The following is a 21,684-nucleotide window of genomic DNA, read 5'->3' as shown; positions in this document are numbered from 1 at the left end:
GATTAGCAACTCAGCCCTTCAAGGAGGTTATGAAGAAAGAATTTCCCCTTGACTTGGGAGAAAACACCTTTCATGTGACCTCCAAATATGTTACTTATTTAAAAAGTACACAAAAACAAACCTGTCCTTTGGATTTTTTTTTTCCTTACTGCCAAACAGTGCTTCTTACTGAATTCTAGGACTGGAAGCCAGCAGGGCGGTTACCCTTTGGGGAGAAGGCGGCAGGGCGGGGGTCCCCAGGGGGCTTCTTCTGGACGTGGGTCATGTTCTGCTGAGCTGGCGCTTGTTATACAGTTGTGGTCACTGTGGAAACTCACCCAGCCACACAGCCATGAGCTCTGCCCTCTTCTGAATGTAAAAAAGGCACTTTCAACCAAAGCAGCACAAAACACCCGCCGCCTCTTAGAAGGCATTAAAGACACCTTTCTGTGGTTGCAGAGCCTGCAGAGACCCACGTTCAGAAAACACTCAACAGGGGGTCACACGCACAGCACAAAATCAGGGGGCAAGCGGACCCTCAGAAGGCAAGCTCCATCCCCAAACAGAGCCGTTCTGCCCTTCCCATCGATTGTTCCCCAAAACATGTCCAAACCTGGCACATAGCAGCCAAGTCAGGCATAATATGACGTCTGCCTCAAGCAGCTGCGATCCCAGTTCAAATCAGCCCGGGGGTAGAGTGCGTTGTTGTTTCAAACACCAGAGAAAACTACCAGACAACTGACATAGGATGCACTGTTTGGCCAGGCTACAGTTTTTTTTGTTTGTTTGTTTGCTTGTTTTAATAATAAAGAAAAAAAAGGCGAGGTGGGTACTTACCTATTTGGTCCTCGGGGATCAGCGACTCAATGGGGGGGTCCAGCTCGGAGCTCTGGGACAAGTAGTTTTTCACCTGGGTCATGAACTGCCGGATGGTCTGCAGCAGGTCTGTGCTGGACACATGGCACTCCTTGTTCTCCTGCAGGAAGCTCACGTAGTCCTGCACCAGGCAGCCGAAGTAGGTGCGCTTGTCCCGGGCCAGCTCGGCGATGCGGCGCACCATGCGCTTCTCCGGGGTGAGGAAGGAGCTGAACACCCCGCTCATCTTGCGCAGCTGGGACTTGACGAGCTTGGGCAGCACGAAGGAGCTGTTCCTCTTCTTCTTGGACTTGATGGGGGGGGCCATGGTCTCCTGGTCGCTCTCCCCGTCGTAGTCCTCCAGGCTGCTGTTGGTGTCCGCCTCGTAGCCAAACAGAGGCATGCTGCGGTCCAGGTCCAGCGAGTCGGAGGAGGAAGTGGAAATGCTCATGTCACTCAGCCTCTGTCTGCCTCCTCGCCACAGGGGCTGGGATGGGGATGCAGAGGCGGCAGCGGCGGCCCGGGCCCTTGTGCAATCCCCGGAGGCCTCCTCCTCCTCCACCACCAACAGCACCTCCTCTGCTGCCGGGGCCCCACCTGCGCTGCGGGCCAGGCCCTCAGGCTCCAGGCGAGGCCGGCCGCCGGTCAAGGTCTTTGCGCCGCCCTCCGCCTCCAGAAAAGAAGCCTGCTTCTTGAGCCGGGGTGGAGGGACGGGGGTTGGTCTGGATCCAAGCAGAGCTACGTTCCCATGTGGGTGATGGCTGGCTGTTTCCGGCATGCTCGCCGGGACCGCGCTCCTGGGCAGCTGAGGGCTTGTGTGCAGACTATTAATAGCGGGTGGCGGGGGCCTGGGCGGGGGAGACCGAGGCCTCTCCGTGCCATTCGCGCTGGGAGTCCGGGTGCAGGGCCGCTTCGGGCCTCCGCTGAGGTCCTGGCTGTGCACTTTCAAGAAAAGAGGATTAATAAAGCAGAGGGCTCCGTTGGTCTGGCTGCAGTCCAGCTCCGAAGGCGCCCTGGTTTTGATAGAATGCACTCCATTTATAAGGCAGAGCTGGCGGGAGGCAGGACCAACGCCGTCGGAGGAGAGAAGCCTATGGGGAGGTGGAGGGTTTGGGGGTTTGCTGTCAGCTGGAGAGCTCCAAAAATCTGAAAGTCATTATCAGTGAACACAAGAATGTAAATACAGTGCACTCGGGCTGTTCCTTCACAAAAAAAAAGCACACTTGCAGGGCAATACTCGGCTCTGGAGGGGGAGGCGCTACACTGCAGTGTGTTTCTCTCTCTCTTGCTTTAACTACATTCCTTTACTGGAAAGGGTAGAAACGCTGCCAGGACCAGCTGCGGGCTCTTGGGAAGGCCCTGGAGGCTTTTCACCGTCAAAGCCCAGGGAAGATGGTTCAGCCGCGCACAGAGCTGGCCCAGGCTTCCCCAGGTGAGGCAAAAGTAACTGGGATGGTGACAGTGCAAGCCGGGCAAAGGCCACGGGGCTCCCCACTTGCTCCACGAAGACCACATCTGCCCGCAAAGCAGCGGCATCCTTTCTGATCCCCGTCTCCCTGGCTGCCCTCTGCAGAGGGCTCGGCAGTTCCCCCTTAATGGGCAGGACCAGCAGCTGGGCCTGGGGGATGTTACACAATCTGCCTGGGGTTTTACACATTCAGCATTAAAACCCAAAAGGAGGAAAAATACACTCATGGGTCCCATCAGCAAAAAAACAGGACAGCCAGCTTACACGAAGGTTGAGTGCAAGTTTGACCATCTACATTTGTGGTTTGCTGCCCATCCTTCCCAATCCTGTGGCCTCCTGGCCTTGGCTATTCATGCTTGGTTCATCCTTCTCTGGAAGGGGAGGGTGCCCATTGCTTCCTGCAGCTACATTGCCTATATCTCTTGTGCTCCATGCAAACGGAAAGAGGCAGTGATGGGGTCATTTTCATTTGGAACAGGTGATTCTCTCTCCACAGCTTTGCTGTTTTGTGTTTGCTGAAGCTGTTTCTTTCCCAAGGACCCGGAAAGGCTAGTTCTGGGCCTGGGGAGAAGCTGAGGCTGGAGCCCGCTCTGCCCCAGCTGTGCCCTGAATGCCTGGCAGTGCCTCTTCAGTCGCCACTTTCTCTTGTCTTCCTCCCCTCTTGTTCTTTGCTGTCCAACAGGACAGCCAACAGTCACCTGCGGCCAGTGAGCGCTAGAAATCTTGCTTGTGCAATGGAGGGACTCAATTTTCCATATTATTTCATGGAAATCAACTTAAAGGTCAAAACTGACACTCAATTCAGTTACTGGGAAGCATCAGTTTGTTTGGAACCTGGGTATGTGAGTACTTTTTTTTTTTTTTTTTGTCTTTTTAGGGCTGCACCCTCAACATATGGAAGTTCCCAGGCTAGGGGTTGAATTGGAGCTGCAGCTGCTGGCCTTCACCACAGCCACACGAGATCCTGAACTCACTGAGTGAGGCCCCGGATCGAACCTGCACCCTCATGGATACTAGTCGGGTTCATAACCTGCTGAGCCACAGTGAGAATGCCAGGGTGACCACTTTTGCAACTGCAAATCTGAGGAAATCTAAATAGAGATCCATGCATTTCCCCCTAAAACTTAGTGCCTGAACAGAGGTGTGCTGTAAGGACAAAAGCCATGCTGGATTTCAAACACTCAGTGTGAAAAAAGGAAGGTAAAATGTTTTATTACTACTTTAAAAACATGGATGATGTATTGCAACAACATTTCAGATACTATACTAAAAGAAGAAATTATAAAAAATGAATTCCCCCTTGAATTTTCTTTAACGTGCTTACTAGAAAATTGAAAAGTACACACTGGCTTGCCTTTTTCGTATTTCTCTTGGCCTGGGTAGAACCGCTCTCACCTCCTTAGTGCCCCCCCCTTAGCCTCCTGGTGTGTTGAGCTGTAGGCCTTTATAAAGCTTAGCACACCTGGCTCCCAGGTACAGTCTCCCATGCAGACTGTACACCTGGGAAGCGGGGGAGGGGAGGGACCCTTGGTTGTAGGGTGTGGTGCCTGCCACAGAGTGGACCCTCCAGAACTACTTGCTGGACGAACAAATAAATGAGGCACAGAATTTTAAGAAGCACTGTCTCTTCACAAAATGGATAAAGTGCATGTTGACAATTAACAAGCTGAATATACACTAATGAGAGCTTGGTTGTCTCTGGAGAGTGGCCACCAGAGTGGATTCCTTTTGCTTGCCCTTCACAGGGACATCAAGTATCATCCCTGTTACCTGGGTCCTCGGGCCCCTGGCAGGATGTACACACAGCAGGCCGACCACGGAGCCAGGTGGCCACCAAAGGTCATGGGGACCCAGGGCATGTCTTTAGGAGGTCAACAACCCAGTGGATTATATTACCTTCAACTCAGGAAATGCTCTAAATTCTCTCCAAAGGTGCATAAAGCTTGGTGGCAGAGATGGCAGTGGGGACATTACAAGGCCCTGATAGCTTTACCAGGATTCTGTTTCCCAGTCCTACAACCCAATGGCCCATCAGACAGGCCTCACTCAACACAGATGCATCCAAATTTCAGAGCTGACTGTGAATATACCTCCAGGCTTCCCTACAAAATTTTATGGGCTCCCTTGGCAACGGCACCTGTTTCAAAACAAATTCCTCAGATTGAGAGGAAATCTTGCCAAAGGAGTAACACATAGATTTTTTATTTGTTGGGTCAAATATCACAGTTTCCTAGGAGATGGGAATCCTGGTCCTGAATCCAGAATCCCAAACTGCCATTCAAAAGACTATGGCAGTTCTATGGAATTCCCGTCGTGGCACAACAGAAACAAATCTGACTAGGAACCATGAGGTTGAGGGTTCGATCCCTGGCCTTGCTCAGTGGGTTAAGGATCTGGCATTGCCGTGAGCTGTGATGTAGGTTGCAGATGCAGCTTGGATCCTGCATTGCTGTGGCTGTGGCACAGGCCAGCAGTTGTAGGTCCAATTTGACCTCTAGCCTGGGAACCTCCATTTGCCACAAGTGCGGCCCTAAAAAGCAAAAAAAAAAAAAAAAAAAAAGACCATGGCCCAGTTGTTCCTGAAGGCCTGAAATCTTAAGAGAATTCCCCTTTCCCTTCGAGAAGGGGAACATTTTTGCAAAAGTTAAGCCCACACAGGTTCCCCAGGGCAATGGGACAAAGAAACTGGGGGAGTCCTATGTCCCGAGGCGAGTCCCTGCATCCATGATGCTGGGCTTCGGGGGCCTCAGCAAAGAGCCAGGAGGGGAAGCGAGTGCCCAGCTGGCTGCATCGAGGATGTACAGCAGAGTAAGGGACGTGGCAGGGCAGGAACTGAGTGAGAGAGGAAGTGAGACAGATGTTCCTCTGGAGGCCTGTGCTGTCGATTCCTCAAAGCACAGAGGTGCCGCCAGTGCCTCGTGTTCCCCTGGGATAAAACCTACCGGGGGACTATGCCAGTGCCAGACTTTCCGTCCACCAGGCCCCGCCTTCCTTGGCAAGGTGCCACAGAAAGACTTGACCCAGGATGCAGATCACCCTACATGGACACTTTGGGGAGCTCAAACTCGTTGACAGGTGATGCCGGGGAGAATTTGGGGGCAACTCAGGTGAACCTGGCTCCCGCCTCTGAGAGCTGGTTCAACGTCTGACTTAGAGAAAGGCTCTCAGGGGTGACTCAGGGGCCTCGGGGAGTTTTGCCAAGGAGGTAAGGATTACTTTTTGATGTAACGATGTGTCACCCACCAGCCTGACACTGGCTCTGCTCAATGTGTTCATTTCAAGAGACCGGGCGGGGGGCCCCCCACTTACTTAGTCCCAGCTGGGCTAGTTCTTCAAGCTGAGCCTCAGTCTTGGCTGTTGAAACAGCATAAGGCAACTTCAAGGTAAATGGCAGGACATCCCTGATTTTTCAAAAAAAGAGAATACATGTATTACATGACTTGCTTCCATTTCTCACTTTCATTTCTATCCTAGAGTATTTTATTTTATTTTACGTATTTATTTATTTATTGTTTTTTAGGGCCGTACTGGTGGCATATGGAAGTTCCCAGGCTAGGGGTTGAATTGGAGCTACAGCTGCTGGCCTCCACCACAGCTACAGCAGTGTGGGCTTTGAGCCACCTCTGCAACCTACACCTCAGCTCATGGCAACATCAGATCCTTAACCCCCGAGTGGGGCCAGGGATAAAACCAGCATCCTCATGGATACTAGTCAAGTTCTTGATGTCGTGTGCCAAATGGGAACTCTGGGATGTTTTAGCTTAAACTATTTATTTAATTTTTATTGTATTTTATTATTGAAAAATAGTTGATTTACAATGCTTTGGGTGTATGGCAAAGTGATTCCATTTATATATATATAAACACACAGAAACACACACACAGACATATTCTGTTTCAGTCCTTTCCATTATAGATTATTACAAGATAGTGAATATACTTCCCTGGGCTGTAAGTAGGTCTTTGTTGTTTGTCTATAGCTTAAACTATTTAAAATGTCCTATGTAGACACCACATCCAGAACTTGTCTTTAGTGATGACAGGACTATGGGATCACTCTTCCTGCCTGTGTTAACACACTCAGGACAAGCTGAGATCACCCTTCATGGTGTCTGTGTCTGCAGCGAGGACCAAGTCGCTTTCCTGGGTAGCTAAACCATCTCTTGAGTTAATATCAGAATCACCGACTAGGCTGGTGGATCCGTCATACCAATAAAACATTAGGTACCAATTTGCTAGACACTCTGAAGGTTGGGTCTGGAGTCTCTGGGCAGGAATGCGGGATGCTTAACCAAGGTGTATCATCTCACTGCCTTACACACAGCAGGTTCTCCAGGAACGTTTGCTTGTTGAACTTGTGAAATCTTTCAGCTGGAGCCATGCACTGTCCTTTGTGTGCTGGAGACAGAACTTCCTCTTGAGTCCTAAGCTGGTGCTTCTCTACCTGTGAGGTGCACTTGAGTCCTTGGGGTCTTGGGATACTGCACTCTGTCTCAGGAGGTCTGGGGAAGGCTGGAGGTTCGGCATTTCTGCCAAGCTCCCCAGCCATGCTGCTGCCTTGCCCCTGGACTGTGCTTTGAGCCAGAGGCAGCTCTAAAGACCTCATGCAACAACCCTCCCCAAGCAGCATGGTGCCACATTCGACAAGGAAACATTCACGTTGCAGCATCACAGACCAGTAGGACTAAGAGGAAGGAGCTGAGCTGGCCTCACCACCAGCAATCACGTGGACCATGACCTCCTGCTCTTTCAAAAGGGCAAAGGTGGACTTAAAAAACATTTGCTCATCTTCATACACAAGGGTTAGGATCATGCTCTAAGCACTGATGAAATCCCCATGGGGCTTGGCACTGGGTCGTGCCTGATACAGATGGGGAGAGAGTGTGTTCTGAATAAATGAATGAGTGAACATGCGATGACAGTGGTGACTTATCAGAAAAGGGCTTACTTTTTTTAGTGGTGGTATTGGTCTTACAAAGAGTTCATTCATTCATTCATTCATTCGGCAAAGTCTATGGATATCCATGATGTTCCAGACACTGTTCCAGGTGCTGGGAGCAAAACAAAGTCCTTGCCTGCAAGGAGCTTCACTGCAGAGGACACCAGCAGACAGTGAACAAATATGCAACTCACAGCATATGAGAAGGGGACGTGTGCCACGGATACAAGTGAAGTACAAAAGGGGAAAAAGAAAGAGGGTTCAAGTAAGGGAGTTGGCCAGGGAAGGCCCCAGGAGCAGGGGGCATTAAGCTGAAGACCTAAAGGTAGCCAAGGAGTAAACTAGGAAGGACAGAATGTTCCAGGCAGAAGAAGCAGCAGGTGCAAAGGCCCTGGGGTAGGAGAGGGTCTGGCGTGTATAAAGAACAGCAAGGAGACCTCTGTGGCTGGGGTGGCGTGTGTGAGGACAAAGCTTGGAGCTCCTGCCTGTGTTTTGTCTTTACAAGACGCCCTGAACATTTCCAGGGAAGAAAATAACTATAACAAACAACTAGTTGTTTACAGTAAGATGAGGCAACATTTGACTCAGATTAAATCTGAACAACTGGAGAATTTTGGAAGCCTTGAAGCTGGTGACAATGAATAACCATTTAGTAAGGTAGATGAAAAGAGCAAAACATGAATAAAGTGTCACAGCGTCATGTGGGCTCACATAATGCTAGGAGTTGGCAGTCGGGAGGTTCCTCTTTCCTGGGGCGTCAAGCCCGCATCCCCTCTTGCTTCCAGGAGATCCTTCCATCTGCCCCTACACCTCCGAGCCCCTCTTTCTAACTGCCTACTTGTATCTGTTCTGGATGGTGCGGGGAAAGCCTCAGGGGACAGCAGCCTTTGTATAAGAGCTGCTACCTGGCCCAGGAGAAGCGGTGGCCCTGATTATAGTCAGAAATGAAGATTCACAAGAAACAGAGCTGTGTAACATCAAAGCACCGTGCAAATATATGTTTCCATGGCTGTACTGCCTTAATGAAAACCTAGTTTCTTTAGATGATGTGGGGGAAGAGCCACATAGAACGAAACCAACCTACGTTTATTTTAAGGTTTTACTTTGCCCAGTAGAGTACGTAGAGCCTAAACATTCCATGCTTGGTTTTGGTGTTTCTCAATGACAGAGGTGACAGGAAACCACACCTGTCATTCACTAATAGGTGGTTTTAGGCTTTGAACTACTAGAAAATTAGATGTTGTACATGAGTCCTGTCCCACCAGGCCAGCCAAGGATACGTCATGGCACCTTGTCCTCACACGCACAAAAGGGGGTCTTCCTTCTCACTGGCACCTGGATTCTAAAACTTGCATGACAGATGAAATAAAGCCATCTTTGGAACAAATGTCTCACTCGAGAGTTTTAGCACATGCATGATCTAGATTTATTTTTAAAAATACTTTTGCGCCCTATAGGATGTATTTCTAAAGAAGATAAGATGGAATTTATTTATTTATTTATTTGGTCACACCTGTGGCTCATGGAAGTTCCCAAACTAGAGGTCGAATTGGAGCTACAGCTGCTGGCCTACCCCACAGCCACAGCAATGCAAGATCCGAGCCGCATATGTGACCTACCCGCAGCTCTCAGCAAAGCCAAATCCTTAACCCACTGAGTGAGGCCAGGGCTCGAACCCGCATCCTCATGGATACTAACTGGGTTCTTAACCTGTTGCGCTACAACGGGAACGCCAAGGCTAACTTTATCAATCACAAAATGTCAATGCTGAGATTTTCCTGTGAGCACCTGATGTTCACATTATGCTTTGTAAGGTTCCAAGGCTTCTATGTATTTTATTCCCTTTGGGCATCAAGGAGCCTGGACAGCCATACCCGCCAGCCTATCATGCCCACTGGGGGAAGAGATGCCATCTTTCCTAAACTGCCGCCACATCCTGCTTTTTTATAGGTGGGGCCATCTTTTATAACAACAGCTCGCTTATCAAGAAGCAAACTATAAGTGTAAAAACTGGCCAACCTCACCTCTAACTGACATGTGGGGGTTGCAAGTCCCTCCCAGGGCTCACAGCGGATCAGGTGTGCATCCCGGGGAGGGTGGGGGGCCTTCTGCACTGGCTTAGGGCTCATCCACACCCTGGCAGGTGGTGCCCCCTGCAGGATATTCCCTGGCCCCATTGGAGGCGAAGCCCCTGTTTCCTCCTCCTGGGCTCCCCCTCTGAAACTGCCTCCCCCATCAGGCCACTGACTGTGGCTCCTGCTGGCCTGGCCTGGGGACCTCTAGGAGTGAACACTTAGTGTCTGTCGTCTCCCCGCCGGCCCCATCAAGGCTCTAGTCCAACAGGTACAACAAACGTCAAACTCAATGTTTGAGAAATAACCCAACCCTTAAATTAACACAAAATAAACTGATCCCAAATAAGCTTCTCAGCTGAAGAGTGTGATGGGTGTGAGACTTGATCTTTGCAGACAACCCCAGGAACACACATCCGTCTGCTCTATCGGCCACAACAGACACACAGAAAAACACAGGGGGCCAACTGAACTTGGCTACTTAAGAGGAGGCGAGGCTGACCTCTGCAGACAATGAGTTTCAAACCTGACTCGCAGCAAGAACCCCGGATTTGAAAAACTGGGGTGGCTAACAAGAGAGAAAGAAAGAGGAAAGCCACCCCCAACCTGCACCCTCCTGACCCTCATTAACTTCAGGATCTGGGGCATAACATCATGTAGGCTAAGATAGCCGCTTTAGTTATGAAAAGAATAGGAGCGCCCAGTGGGTCTAAAGGAGATGGATGCAAGATTTATGGGCTGGTTGAAGGAACCAGAATTTCTAGAATGACCTGTATCCTCTGGAGAGTTTTTTTGTTTCCTTTTTAGGGCTCCACCTGTGACAGACATAAGTTCCCAGGCTAGGGGTTGAAACCAAGCTACAGCTGCAGGCCTACGCCACAGCCATAGCAATGCCAGATCCAAGCCACATCTGCAACCTACACCACAGCTCACAGCAATGCTGGATCCTTAACCCCCTGAGTGAGGCCAGGGATCGAACCTGCAACCTCATGGATACTAGTCGGGTTCTTAACCCCCTGAACCACAATGGGAACTTACAGTCTGGGGAGTTTTCAAAAACATTATTAGGGACCTTTGAACATTTGCAGATATGCATCACTGGTGCCTCTCTCTCTCTCTCTCTCTCTCTCTCTCTCTCTCTCTCTCTGTGTGTGTGTGTGTGTGTGTGTGTGTGTGTGTGTGTGTGTGTGAGCTCTTACATTTGGAGGGGCTGGGGGAGTTATTTTGATCTTTAGCCTGGCACAGGGGACCTGGTGACCCTTTCACCCCAGGGGCCAATCTTTCCAGGGTCATCCAATAGGCACAAGCCCCCCAGAGCCCTCTGCCCGGCTTGAATCAAGAAAGCCAGGGCTGGTTACACTGCACGCACCAAGCGGGGGCCTGAAATCAGGAGACGAGGAGGCCTTACCTGCTGATGCAGTAGAAAGCAATGAGCCGGAATAAATCCGCAAAGCTGATTCCTGAGCCTTCCAGGGAAAAGGCTGGAAAAGAGAGATTTCGGAAACCAGCTGAGTGTCCCCACGAGCATCCTGGGAAAGGAAAGGCCCTCTGATGTTGCCTGCTGCTCGGCAGGACCAACTCAGTGCCACCAATCGGCCACTGCACAGCTGATTGGAACCAGCTGTGCGAGGACTCATGGAAGCCAGACACAGGCCAGAGAAGAGCCTAGAAGTTCAGCCCCTGACTCATCTGGAGCATGTGCTCCAATGCTTGGTAAACAGAGCAGCACAGACTCAAATTGCACAACTATATTTTTGTGTGTCTGTGTGTGTGTGTTTAAATTATAGTTGATTTACAATGTTGTGCCAATTTCTGCTATACAGCAGAACAACCCAGGCATACATATATATACATTCTTTTTCTCATCTCATTCCCCCATCATGTTCTATCCCAAAAGATTGGATATAGTTCCAATAAGGACCTCACTGCTTATCCATTCTAAATGGAATGATTTGCATCTACTAACCCCGAAGTCCCACTCCATCCCACTCCCTCCCCCCACAACTATCTTTTTTTTAAAGTTCAGGATGGAAAGGTGGGTGGAGTCAAGGGCCAGACTGGCTGGAATGAGAGGCCATCAGCGCACAAGGGGCCTTGGGGGAGCCCAAGGCCTCCACTGCCCTTGACCGCCTGGGCTGGACCTCCTAGGTCACAGTCCTCTTTGCCCAAACGGGCCCCCTCTGGTAAAGACACAAGACAGAAGGAACGTGCAGCTTGGGGGAGGATGACACGAGGTTCCTGAAAAATCAACTCTGGGTTCAGTTCAGCAGGAAGGAGTCTAAAATTCCTTTCCTTAGAGAGCCCTGCCCACACCCACCACTGCTACCCAGTCTGCAGGCTTCCATGAGAAGAGATGTTCTGGCATGATGCTGCGCCACCCCCACAAATGATGGGACAGTGTGTGGCTTGATGTCAGCTCTCCACCCCCAGGCCACCATCTTGGGTGAAATGCCACCCATGCAGCTGTTTTCCCAGAAACAATCCAATCGGCCTCAGAGGCCTCATTTCCTCCATCAGCTGAGTTTCTCCTCCTTGCACAGCCTCATTTATTTGGCTTACTGCTCGCTTAGGTTGTACTGCTTTGCTTATGATTTCTAGAGCCCCCCAAACACATCTAGATCTCTTCATCTACAGCACGGCCAACAGACAGGCAGACAAAGAAACACACATACATGTGCACCCAACTTAGCGAGGTAAGTCAAAGGGAACTGACTTAGGGCAGGTTCACTTCTCTGGGCCTCGGTTTTCTCATCTGTAAAATGGACGTTAACTGTACTACCCCAGAAGGGTAGCAGTGAGAACTGCTATTTTTCCTTTTTATTGTTATGGCTGCACCTGTGGCATATGGAAGTTCCCGGTCTAGGGGTCGAATTGGAGCTGCAGCTGCTGGCCTACACTACAGCTTGTGGCAACACTGGATCCTTAACCCACTGAGCGAGGCCAGGGATAGAACCCTCATCTTCATGGATACTGGTCAGGTTCTCAGCCCACTGAGCCACAAGGGGAACTCCAGAACTGCCATTTTTAAAAGAGAGAGTAACTTGGACCTAGACCACAGCTTACAGCAATGCCGGATCCTTAACCCACTGAGCGAGGCCAGGGACTGAACCCTCAACCTCATGGTTCCTAGTCAGATTCATTAACCACTGCGCCACAATGGGAACTCCTTTCAGTCACTTTAAGTCACCTGGAAGGGATGAGGGACGTGACAAAGGTCTTCACAAAATAGAAAGGAAAAAACGTTCAGGCCGGAGGGACCACAGATGAAGAGCAAGAAACGTTTAAAGGACAAATACTAACTGTACCTGTTGTAGGAGGGGAAGGAGGCACTTCCAGGCTTTGTGCTCATGGTTCACTCTGGGTGTTGCAAGGGGGTTAAAGACCATTTAGATGTATCACTTCTCGGCTAGCTGACTCTCAGGAGCCAACTCAGGATCGCCTTTTTTCACTTGATATTTAATTCATTGTCTTGAAGATGGCAGGTTTGACATCTACCTTCTTTTTTCCTTTTTTTTTTTTTTTTTCCTGTCTTTGTAGGGCTGTACCCGAGGCATATGGAGGTTCCCAGGCTAGGGGTCCAATCAGAGCTGCAGCTGCCAACCTTCACCACAGCCACAGGAATGTGGGCTCCTTAACCCAGTGAGTGAGGCCAGGGATTGAACCTGTGTCTTCACAGATGCTAGTTGGAATCGTTACTGGTGAGCCATGCCGGGGCTCCCAATATCTACCTTCTAATTCCCTTCTAAATGTAAATAAACTGACCAGGTTCAGGGACTGCTCAGGTGTCTTTGCACGTGGAAGTTCTTCCCTGATGCCAGCAACTTTGGGAGAGGTCTGGAGGAAAAACATGACAGGACCAGTGTCCCCAGCTGATGTGAGGCTGCAAGTCCTACTGCTGCAAGGACATCTTCTCCAGACTCAGCTAATGGTTGTTTGGCTCAGCAAGACTATGAGCCCTGGGCCGAGCGGAAGCCCACATGGGCCTTGAAATTGGTCTTAGTACCTCCAGCTCCTTCAAAGGCAGGGGCTGAGGCCTGCTCAGATTATAACCAAGAAGCAAGTAAGAATCAGGTCGTTATGGAGTTCCCGTCGTGGCGCAGTGGTTAACGAATCTGACTAGGAACCATGAGGTTGCGGGTTCGGTCCCTGCCCTTGCTCAGTGGGTTAACGATCCGGCGTTGCCGTGAGCTGTGGTGTAGGTTGCAGACGCGGCTCGGATCCCGCGTTGCTGTGGCTCTGGCGTAGGCCGGTGGCTACAGCTCCGATTCGACCCCTAGCCTGGGAACCTCCATATGCTGCGGGAGCGGCCCAAGAAATAGCCACAACAACAAAAGACAAAAAGACAAAAAAAAAAAAAAAAAATAGACACATAGACAAACCGAGCAGAATAGAGCCCAGAGCTAAATCTACACATTTACAGTCAACTAAAAAAAGACAAAAAGACTCCATGAAGAAAGGACAGTCTTTTAAATAAATGGTGCTAGGAAAACTGAATAACCACATGCAGAAGAATGAAACTATACTCCTATTTTATACCACTGATAAAAATGAACTTGAGGAGTTCTTGTCGTGGTGTGGTGGTTAATGAATCTGACTAGGAACCACGAGGTTGTGGGTTCAATCCCTGGCCTTGTTCAGTGGGTTAAGGATCTGGCGTTGCCATGAGCTGTGGTGTAGGTCGCAGATGCAATTTGGATCCCGTGTTGCTATGGCGCTGTTGTAGGCCAGTGGCTACAGCTCTGATTAGACCCCTAGCCTGGGAACCTCCATGTGCTGCGGGAAGCAGCCCTAGAAAAGGCAAAAAGATTAAAAAAAAAAAAAAACTAAAAATGGATTAAAGCCTTAACATAAGGCCTGAAACTATCAAACTCCTAGAAGAAAATATAGAGAAAAGTTTCTGGACATTAGTTCTGGCAACAATTTTTTTTGATATGATACCAAAAGCACAAATAAAAAAAGCAAAAATTAGGAGTTCCTGTTGTGGCTCAGCAGAAACAAATCCAACTAGGAACCGTGAGGTTGTGGGTTCAATCCCTGGCCTCGCTCAGTGGGTTAAGGATCCTGTGGTGTAGGTCACAGACACAGCTCAGATCTGGCGTTGCTATGGCTATAGTGCAGGCTGGCAGCTGTAGCTCCAATTCAACACCTAGCCTGGGAATCTCCATATGCCATGGGTGTGGCCCTAAAAAAGCAAAAAAAAAAAAAAAAAAAAAAAAAAAATAGCAAAAATTAGTAAGTGAGACTACATCAAATTAAAAAATTAAAAAGCTTTTGGGAGTTCCCGTCGTGGCACAGTGGTTAACGAATCCGACTAGGAACCATGAGGTTGCGGGTTCGGTCCCTGCCCTTGCTCAGTGGGTTAAGGATCCGGCGTTGCCGTGAGCTGTGGTGTAGGTTGCAGACGCGGCTTGGATCCTGCGTTGCTGTGGCTCTGGTGTAGGCCGGTGGCTACAGCTCTGATTCGACCCCTAGCCTGGGAACCTCCATATGCTGCGGGAGCAGCCCCGGAAAAGGCGAAAAGCCAAAAAAAAAAAAAAAAAAAAAAAGAATCAGGTCATTATTATCTGTCCAACAGCTGACGGGCATCCCAACTCGCCTTCACACCGTGGCTTGATCGTCTGTGACTCAATGAAGCCTTCCCTTTGGGGTGCACGTCTGCCTTCTGATTGCTGCTGGGGGCTGGCAGGACATCGGGACAGTGTCTTCCCTTTTTCATTGAAAATTTGGCCTCCCGAGACGTCCCATTTGCAGTGGCCATGGATCAGCAGAAAGAACACTGACCGTCCTGACCATCATCCCTCCAAATCTTCAGGCGGGCAGTTTTTCCAAAGGGCTTGATTCTGCCTGTGACCAGCTGCCTTTCATAAGGGACTAAACAGGAACGGCCCAGAGGGGACAGGTCCATGCCAGGACTCTTCACAGAGCTGTGCAGACACACGCTTTAGTGTGAGAGCCCAGAGAGAGTCTTCGCCGTGTATCCTGCCCACAGCTTGGTCAGCAGCAAACCTGGGGACCACGCCATGCGTAACTGGGAAGGTGGCGAGGAAGCCACCCTCTGTTAGATCCCTGCTGTATGCCAGGCAGTAGGCTGCAAACACACGCACGGGTTGTTTAACTGAACTGCCAACAGCATTCTGAGGTTCCTATCACCCCATCGTACAGGCAAGAAACCCGAGGCTCCTGGAGTAAGTTACCTGCCCTGTCACCCAGGGAACAAGTGACAAGGCTGAGACTCTGACCACATCCGTGTGTCTCAAAGGCTCTTTCCCCTTCCAGCTGCTCAAAGACCCGAGGCCCTTACTTCACCAGGACCTAACCACCCGAAGCTCACTTACTGTATGTGCTTTCCTTTATGGCAAATTCCTTGAGCGGGGCTCCAAATTCACAGGGCAGGCGAAGGGAGAGGACTTTCTTTTGCATTTTGGTGGATTTACGGACCAGGAAAATCTATAGGAGGGAAAAGAAATTCAAAGTCAGGAAATATCTAGAAGGCTGGGACCTGGGCTGTGATTTCCTTTATCCCCAGCATCCATAAATGCAACCCCTCTTCTAGCCAAACCACGTGGCTTGAGGGGGGACACGACCGCCATGGAAGGGGAGCATCAGACCATAGACGCCTTTCTTTGGTAACTGGCTTCTGCAGGATCCTACTCTCCCTTTGATGGAATCTCCTCCATGAGGCTAAGAACTTCCTTAGTCTGCAGAACCATTTTCAGTCTGGTGAGAGTTTTACAGCTCATGTTACATACTTTCTAGCCTGTGTCTGATAAGGGCACCCTGGTTGATGAGACCGAAATTCTAGACACAGGTCACACAGCTAAGCTATTGGTGGTGAGTTAGAAGTTTGTTGGCTAATCTGGCTCATGGGTATATTTAAGATTGAAATCTGAATTTGTTGCCAAAAGTGAAAAAGCACAAGTTTGGGGTTTTTTTTTCCCCCACACTAAAATCTGAATGTTGGAGTTCTCCAGTGGCCTAGAGGTAAGCATCTGGCATTGGTGAGGGGTGGGGTGGGGTGGGGGTGTTTGATCCTTGGCCTAGGAACATTCACATGCCTTGGGTGTAGCCAAAACAAACAAGCAAACAAAACTCTGAATGTCTAGCCTCTCTTAGAAAATGGATAATAAGGCAAGACCAGGCAGGGTCACATCTGCTGGAGCAGAACACGGCAGTTTTCTTTGGGAGGTGGGGAGTTGTGCGCTGAGGTTCACCAGAGCCAGTGCTGAGGCTGGTGTTCTCCTTACTCCTGACACACTTCACTTTCTGACAGCTCCCTCTGGTTCCAAATGATGCCTTCAGATGTATATATATACCAGCCCACCTCTTGGTGCTGATCTCAGGGGACCATCCCAGCCTCTGTCACTGCAGAGATGAGTATGCCTTGTGCTGTCGTGCAGGTTGTGCACTGCACAACTCCAGAGGGCTGCATCTACTGAGGTTGCAAATCCAAGGGCACTCCTTGCAGTGTGGCGGCCTGGCTGCATCCTGGGTCCCTTCTGTATATAGGATATATGACCCTCTCCAAGGACCCCATCCTGTATCATTTCTTTTCTTCTCTTTTCTCTGCATCTGGGTATCTTCTCTCTACTCTCCTACTTTTCCATAGCCTTTTATTTTTTTCCATCCAATCGTCATGTCTTTATGTCCAGTCAATAGCTCCTGGGATACTTTTTGCAGGGAGAAGGGGTAGTGGGAATTGGGTGTCGGGTAAGGAGACAGGACAGCACCTATGGGGAGGCAGCCACAGATTTTGCCAGCTCTGGGAGTCAATGGCTCTGGGTCACCCTAGAGCTGAAGCACATGTTTCCTCAATGCGACCCTCTTGAGCAAAAGCCCCAAAGCGCTGCTGGGAGGCAGCTGCTGGATTATGGCTGGTGGGATCTCCTTGAACCGACTCAGGGAGAGAACAACTTCTCGGCTTTATCTCCTGAATGTCTGCAACCTTAGGTCAGCAGTTGGCAAAGCATGGCCTTTGGACCAAATCCATCCTGCTACTTACTTTCAAAAAGTTTACTGACACACAGCCTTGCATTTTGGTTTGCCTATTGTCCACGGCCACATCTGCCCAACGATGGCAGAGCTGAGTGGTTATGACAGAGACTCTAAGGGCCGCAAAGCCAAAAACACTGATGTTCTGACTCTTCGCAGAAACACTTGTTCACCCCACCGTCGACTGCAGGTTAATTAGGGATGGTGGCACCTGCAAGGACAGATGCCACCAGGGCCGGTCTTTTCCATTGCTCCCCTTTACACACATCTGCCCTCCCTTCTCTTCAGCATCCTTGCTTCTCTTGGTGAACCGTGGCCTCTCCTGTTCGCACCTGCCCTTGGCCTGCCCCATCCCGTCAGGCAGGTCCTGCCCAGGCATCAGGTAGGTGGAGAATCCCCCCCGCCCCTGCCTGACTGGCTTCTCACCAGCTCTCAAAAGGAATGGATGGGGCTGACTCCAGAAGCAGGGATGGGCAGGGAGGGAAACCGTTGCCTAGCAACATGGGCAACCTTCCTCTGTAGGTTTTTTTTTGCAGAAATACAGGAACAGACGACTCAACCTGCAAAAAGTAGGGGGCCTCGAAGAAGGCGGTCCTGACTGTCTAGACCAAAACCAGAAGCAACAACCCAGCATACTGGCCAAGGAACTCTCCACAAAGAGGATCAAATACTGTGCCTTTTACCCTGAGCGTGTTCCAACAGAGGTCCCAGTCCTGTCTGTTTCTGTCAGATGAGAAACAAAGACTCACCTATAAGTCAAAACATGATAACCGACAAGCTCTGACTGATAGAAAACTCGAAAGTTTTTTTTTTTCTTTTTTTTTTCTTTTGTCTTTTGAGGGCCGCACCCGTGGCATATAGAGTTTCCCAGGCTAGGGGTCTAATCAGAGCTGTAGCTGCCGGCCTTCGCCACAGCCACAGCAACGCCAGATCCGAGCCATGTCTGCGACCCACACCACAGCTCACGGCAACGCCGGATCCTTAACCTACTGAGGGAGGCCAGGGATCGAACCTGCAACCTCATGGTTCCCGGTCAGATTCATTAACCACTGAGCCACGACGGGAACTCCTGAAAGTTTCTTTTTACACCCAATTGTTACAGCATTCCTCAGTCAGCTAAGGAAGGAATTTTCTCCCCACCTCTCCATCTATTTCTTAGTTTCTATCTCTTGTTGTGTGTTATTTCCAGTCTTATCTTAACTGTGATCGATTGTAGTCATCCTCGTTTTGGAAATAGATGTTGTACCCAAGTGCTGTCCAGTAGAATCTTCTGTGATGGTGGGACATGCTCTATATTTTGCACCATCCATCACTTTTTTTTCCTTTCCTTTTTTTTGTTTTTTGTTTTTTGTTTTTTGCTTTTTAGGGCCGTACCCTCAGCATATGGAAGTACTCAGGCTAGGGGTTGAATCGGAGCTGCAGCTGCTGGCCTACACCACAGTCACAGCAACGCAGGATCCGAGCCATGTCTGTGACCTACACCACAGCTCATGGCAACACAGCATCCTTAAAGAGGCCGGGGATAGAACCCGTGTCCTCATGGATATTATCCAGTTTTGTTACCGCTGAGCCACAGTGGGAATTTCCTATCCATTACTTTTTGAGCACTTAAAACGTGGCTTGTGCAACTGAGGAACCAAGTTTTTACTCTATTCTATTTTATTAATGTAACTTACATAGCCGCATGGGACAAGTGGCTACCATACTGGACAACACAGGATGTCCCTACCAAGCCTGAATAACATTTTTTTTTTGGAGAAATCTCTTTAGAGGCATGGAGCAGGTGTGATTAAGATGAGACTGGTCTTGGAGTTCCTGTCATGGTGCAGTGGAAATGAATCTGACTAGGAACCATAAGGTTGCGGGTTCGAGCCCTGGCCTGGCTCAGTGTGTTAAGGATCTGGTGTTGCCGTGAGCTGTGGTGTAAGTCACAGACACGGCTCGGATCTGGCATTGCTGTGGCTCTGGTGTAGGCCGGTGGCTACAGCTCCAATTGGACCCCTAGCATGGGAACCTCCATATGCCACAGGTGCAGCCCCCAAAAGACAAAAAGACAAAAAAAAAAAAAAAAAAAAAAAAAAGATGAGGCTGGTCTTGGGTAGGTGGGAGCTGAAGAACCCCAATTGGACTTTGACTCGTGAGGATAGCACTGAGAAAACCCAAGGGAAAGAGGATCGCAGTGGCAGCCTGAGCAGACAAGACTGTGGGTGGAGAACTTTCGGAGATTGAGTCCCAAGGTGCATAGCTGGGGCCCTGGCAGGGTTTCCAGGCTCATAATAACAGGAAAACCACAGGGGCAATGAGGAACCAGGTCCGGGCTCATGCTCAAGGCCAGATCTCAAGGAGTCAGGCCCAGGGCCTCTGGCCAGCAGCCCCTCCGCTTTACCTAGACACCCTGTTATTCTGCAGAGTCCTGGGCTTCCCGTGGTCACCGAGCAAAAAAGCAAATCATGAAAACCTCTGTTCCTGGGAGCTGCCTCCACAGTTTCCAGAATTCTTCTGCACAGTAACGAGGTACACACCAGGAGCCATGCTCCCTATAGGTGGGGCTGAAGTCTCTGGAACTCCGCGTCTTTCTCTTTAAGGAAGCAACAGCCTGGCCTGCCTTAACATGTTTGCTCATCTCTGAGTCTTACCCCCGGAGGCTGTGACTGCAGGACTGCAGCAGCCTCCTCCTCGCTCAGGCTCAGCTGCAGCCAGATGGGGTGGGTGTGGAGGAGCCGGTCCAGGACACTGAGCCTGTTGGAGAGGCTGTCATAGCCCGAGTCCCGGGGACAGGCCTTCACATCCTTCTCCTCGGCGTAGCCGTCGTCCTTGTGTCTTACCATGCTAGGAGAAAGAATTGGCAGGGTCAGATGGCTGCAGCACAGTCTTGCTAACAAGGATGCCATCCCACAGCCCTGTAGGCTGAGCCATCACAGCACCCGCCCAGCCTGTCACCACACCTCCCCCGTCTCCCCCTCCAGACCCGGGGCTTTCCGAGCGCAAACACCAGGCTACGTTTCACCCACATCTCTTAACATCCCAGATGGTACCCAACAGTCCTCAACAAGACTCCACACACACACCTTCCACTTCTGAGCCAGTTTTCTAAAGGTTCTAAACATCCTGAATGCACGGAATACCCATTGTGGCACAGTGGAAACGTATTCAACTAGGAACCATGAGGTTATGGGTTCGATCCCTGGCCTTGCTCAGTGGGTTAAGGATCCGGCATTGCTGTGAGCTGTGGCATGGATCACAGACATGGCTCGGATCTGGTGTTGCTGTGGCTGAGGTGTAGGCAGTAGCTATAGCTCCCATTGGACCCCTAGCCTGGGAACTTCCATGTGCCGGGGGTGCGGCCCTAAAAAGCAATAAATAAATAAATAAAATTAAAAAAAAAATAAAATAAAACCCCGAATGCTGTTTGATCTGTCTTCTGCCAAAGACTGTTTCTTACTTTGAACACAGAACCCTAAAGGCTAAATCCCATATGGTAACCAGGAAGTTCCCAGGCACAAGAACGTGACCAGGCGAGCTCTCGAAGACGAGACAAACACTCACACTCAAACTCATTTTGTGCCCAAATGAATGGGATTGCATTTCCTTCCACACATCTAGGCATTTTCACTTACATTCGTAATATTATTTCTAATAAAATCCCACAGTGGAAAGGTGTTGGGCTATTGATAAAATCATATTAACATTATTCATAACAGCCAAAAGGTGGAAACAGCCTAACTAATGAACAGATAGATAAAACGTGGTATATCCACGTGAAGGAATTTATTCGGCCATGATATGCATTCATTCTTTGCATGAAACGAGGGACTGATCCATGCTTTGAAATGGATGAACCTGGATGACTTCATGCGGAGTGAAAGAAGCCAGACACGGTACTGTGCAATTCCACTTACATGAAATCTCTAGATTTGGCAAAAACAGAGACAGAAAGATTAGTGGTTGTCAGGGACTGGGGGTGGGGGGAGGGGGGTGATGTCATGGCTGCCAGTGGGTGTGGGGGTTCTTTCAAGGTCACAGAATGTTCTGGAAGGTGAGCTGAGGGCTGTCCAACTCTGTGAAAACCACTCAATTGTATGATATGGGAATGAAAGCCTAATAAAAAATAATATCGTATTGAGTTCCATCACCTCCTTTGACACCCAACACTGACCTTCTTATTGAGTAGTTAAGACCCATTTTATGAGCAAGGAAACCAAGGCCTGAGACGTTCCTGAGCTGTCCAGAGTAATAACTAGCTGTGGAATGGCAGAGCTAGAAATCAGCTTTGCAGGTAACTGGTAAGATCATGAACACAGGATGGCCTGTGTCGAGGTGTTGTCCACTGTGGGTCAACGTTCTGTAAACAGTCTCTCATCCACTTCTCACAATAGCTCTAG

General features: G+C 49.7%; 1 protein-coding gene across 29 annotated transcripts in view; it reads right to left on the bottom strand.

The window, feature by feature from the left end:
* Positions 1-21,684, bottom strand: part of RIN2 (Ras and Rab interactor 2) — a 251,143-nt gene that overhangs the window by 26,252 nt on the left and 203,207 nt on the right. For 12 of the 29 annotated variants that reach the window (XR_014832907.1, XM_085004578.1, XM_085004569.1 and 9 more), the window contains 5 exons: positions 19,939-20,131; positions 15,649-15,760; positions 10,722-10,794; positions 5,612-5,703; positions 817-1,980 (listed from right to left, as the gene is read on the bottom strand). Coding sequence is in view for 28 of the 29 variants with exons in the window: in XM_085004578.1 (XP_084860704.1) it covers positions 817-1,980; positions 5,612-5,703; positions 10,722-10,794; positions 15,649-15,760; positions 19,939-20,131 (1,634 nt within the window). In the remaining variant the exon portion in view is untranslated. Of the gene's footprint in view, positions 1-816; positions 1,981-5,611; positions 5,704-10,721; positions 10,843-15,648; positions 15,761-19,938; positions 20,132-21,684 lie in introns of all 29 variants that reach the window. The other 17 variants (XM_085004588.1, XM_085004584.1, XM_085004590.1 and 14 more) reach the window with 2 other exon arrangements.

The sequence above is a fragment of the Sus scrofa genome, chromosome 17 (assembly GCF_054392235.1).
Source record: "Sus scrofa isolate SSC_HxYL_T2T_F1_AM1 chromosome 17, Sscrofa_HxYL_maternal_Yorkshire_Landrace_v2.0, whole genome shotgun sequence".
Classification (NCBI taxonomy): Eukaryota; Metazoa; Chordata; class Mammalia; order Artiodactyla; family Suidae; genus Sus; species Sus scrofa.
Note: the sequence above shows the minus strand (reverse complement) of the source record. Positions and strands in the feature narration are given on the sequence as shown.